Below are 2,673 nucleotides of genomic sequence, written 5' to 3' on the forward strand. Positions count from 1 at the left end.
GCGCCCGGCACTCGGCGCAGCGGTAGTCCTGGCTGTCCAGGCCCGACTCGGGGCAGATGCTCAGCTCGTACTCGGCCTGGTGGCTGACCTTGGAGCGGACGCAGGGCTTGGAGACCAGGTTCAGGCACTTGCTGTGGCAGCGGTAGTAACACCCTGGGGAGAGGGGCGGCCCCCCGCACCCGCTGCCCATCCGAAGCCTGGAGCTGGGGGCACGCGCCCACCGGCCGGCTGCGGGGCCGCAGACCCGGGGCCCAGCCTTCCTCACCAGATCGCCACAAACAGCCTGGGCGCCCAGACACCGTCCTCCCCCCACTAGGCAGATGCCCACGCCAGGGCCCCGGCCCCGCCAGCCTCCGGCCCAGGCCCGGCCACTCCGTGCTCCCACAAACTGTGCTCCCCGGCAGAGCGCCCCCGGCAGGGCCCCTCCTCAGACACAGCTGCAGGCCCTGGCAGACAGCAGGAACACCGTGCTCGCCCCAACCTCCATCGTCCACGCCCTCATCACCTGGCTGTCCTCATCCCGGTCCCCCCGGGGCCACACAGCCCCGGGTGCCCTTCCCCACGGGGGACGTTCTCAGCCTCCTCCTGGAGCCAGGGGGAGCTCAGCCCCTTCGCCCCAGACTGGGCAGTGGCAGGCCGGGCCCTGGGCAAGCTCCGGGCGCCTGGCCGGCCCGCGGCCGCGCACCTGTGCAGGTGTACCAGGTCTGGATGAGCCCCCAGATGACGGCACTGCACTTGTCGCAGGTCTGCTTGACGCTCTTGCTCTTCTCCTTGTAGAAGCGGTGCTCCAGCAGCACCCGGATGTTGGGCTCCTCCTCGTTGGGGTCCTGGGGGCCGCGGGACGGTGAGCCAGTGGGGGCCGGCCGGGCACAGCCCGGCCACGCTGAGGCCGCAGGCAGCATCACGCCCGGGACGGAGCAACAGAGGAGGGCGGGGCCCCGCGGGAAACCACACGGGGACCCTCAACCCCATGATCGGCGTGTGCCACCGCGGCCTGACCCCTGGCCCCGGGACGGGCCAGTGCGGGCATGGGGGACCCGCGGGTGCACACGAGAGGGCCCCTGTGCCACAGCCTGGCGCCAGGCCCGGCCGCTGCTGGGGGCAGCCGCCGGGTGGCAAGGCTCAAGCTCACCCACACGCGGCTGGGCGGTGCTGACCACTGGGACTGGGCAGTGAGTGCTGTGGGCGGCCGGGCCCGCTGGGGCCCAGGACCCCACCCGGGCTGGAGGGGCCCACTCCTGCAGAGCTGCTCCCAGCCAACGCCCGGGGGCTGGGGCCGCCGAATCCTCTGCCTGCCCAGCTGCTGAGTGGCTTCGCCAGGGGCCGCCGGCGCCCACCTTCAGCTCCTGGAGCTTCAGGCGCAGGTGGATGAGCCTGACCACGGCGTCCTTCTGCTTCTCCGACTGCTCGGGCAGCTCCAGGATGGCCTGCTTGCACTCCTCGATGGCCTGCCGCAGCTGCTGCACGTCAGAGGCCAGGAGCAGGCCCTGCGGGCGGGGCCGTGGGCAGGGGCCGGCACTCGTGCCCAGACCCGCAGCCAGGACCCTGGGTCAGGCCCGGCGTGCCCGCTGGGGGGCACTGCCGGACCCCGAGCCCCAACACAGGACACTGCTCAGAGCCCGCGCTGGCCCACGCCCCCACCCCAACCTCGCAGGGCCCCGCCAGGCTGGACACCGCACCGTGGGGGGAGGCAGGAGAGCCGCGGCGGCCGGCTGAAGAGGCCACAGGAGGCCATCCTCACCCCTGGGGCCACGGGGAGAGCTGAGCCTGCGGGCAGGGCCTTCCTGGGGGCGCTGCACCCTGAAGCTGCTGCGGCCGTCGCAGCACATCCGGCCAGGGAGGGGCCCCGGGCGCGGCGGGCCTCTGCGGACCCGCCTGCTGCCCCTCAGCCGGCCTGTCTGCTCCCGCTCTGTCTCTGGTGAGCCCTCCCACTCCCTTACCCCCACATCTCTGGCCTCTACCCCAGTTCTTGTACACGTACATAAATAAATCTTAAAAAAAAAGGAGGCTCGGGCAGACAGAGCCCGGCCTCGGGACCCCGGAAGCCCCGTCAGGGCCACCGTGTGTCTCCAGCACAAGCGGGAGAGGATTTGCAACAACTCGAGTTTGAAACTTAAAAAAAATAACATTAGAGTCCTTTTTTATTGAAAAAGCAGAACTCCCAAAATTGGATGCCTGGGTCAAAAAGATGCAGTACATATACACAGAGGAATATTACTCAGCCGTCAAAAAGACCAACGCGCGCCTTTGCAGCAGCAGGGACCGTGCTGAGTGACATGAGCCAGAAAGAAAGGGAAACGCCCTGGCGGGCCAGGCGGGAAAGTAACAATAATGAGCAGCAGCTATAGACCAGAGACATTTTGTGGGGCTGGAGTGGGGGGCAGGATCAAAAAAGTCGGGGAGCGTGCAGCAGACTGTGCTGACGGCACAGGGCGACTGGCGATGGGAAGCCCACGGGGATGACAGCAGAGATGGAAAAAGCACCAAATGATGCAAAACAAACGCTTACATTATTTTTTGAAAAACAGGTTTTCCTGGCATGAGCTAGAGGCGGTCCTGGGGGCTGGGGTGGGGGCGCAGGGCCCCCGACACGGGCCGGGGCCTGGGCCAGGCGGGCGCCCCACAGCCCCGGAGCCTTACCACAGGGCGGGAGAAGTGGTCCTCGGACAGCCC

At 68.5% G+C, this 2,673-nt stretch overlaps 1 protein-coding gene across 1 annotated transcript in view; it reads right to left on the bottom strand.

Moving 5' to 3' along the window:
• The window catches only part of DEF8 (differentially expressed in FDCP 8 homolog (mouse)), a gene marked incomplete at its 5' end in the record, with an annotated part of 6,209 nt that extends 3,536 nt beyond the window's left edge, over positions 1-2,673 (bottom strand). The window contains 4 exons of the mRNA XM_012722843.1: positions 5-153; positions 686-827; positions 1,338-1,487; positions 2,641-2,673. Coding sequence (XP_012578297.1) covers positions 5-153; positions 686-827; positions 1,338-1,487; positions 2,641-2,673 — 474 coding nt within the window. The remainder of the gene's footprint in view (positions 1-4; positions 154-685; positions 828-1,337; positions 1,488-2,640) is intronic.

The sequence above is a fragment of the Condylura cristata genome, unplaced genomic scaffold (assembly GCF_000260355.1).
Source record: "Condylura cristata isolate star-nosed mole 26May11 unplaced genomic scaffold, ConCri1.0 scaffold00009, whole genome shotgun sequence".
NCBI lineage: Eukaryota > Metazoa > Chordata > Mammalia > Eulipotyphla > Talpidae > Condylura > Condylura cristata.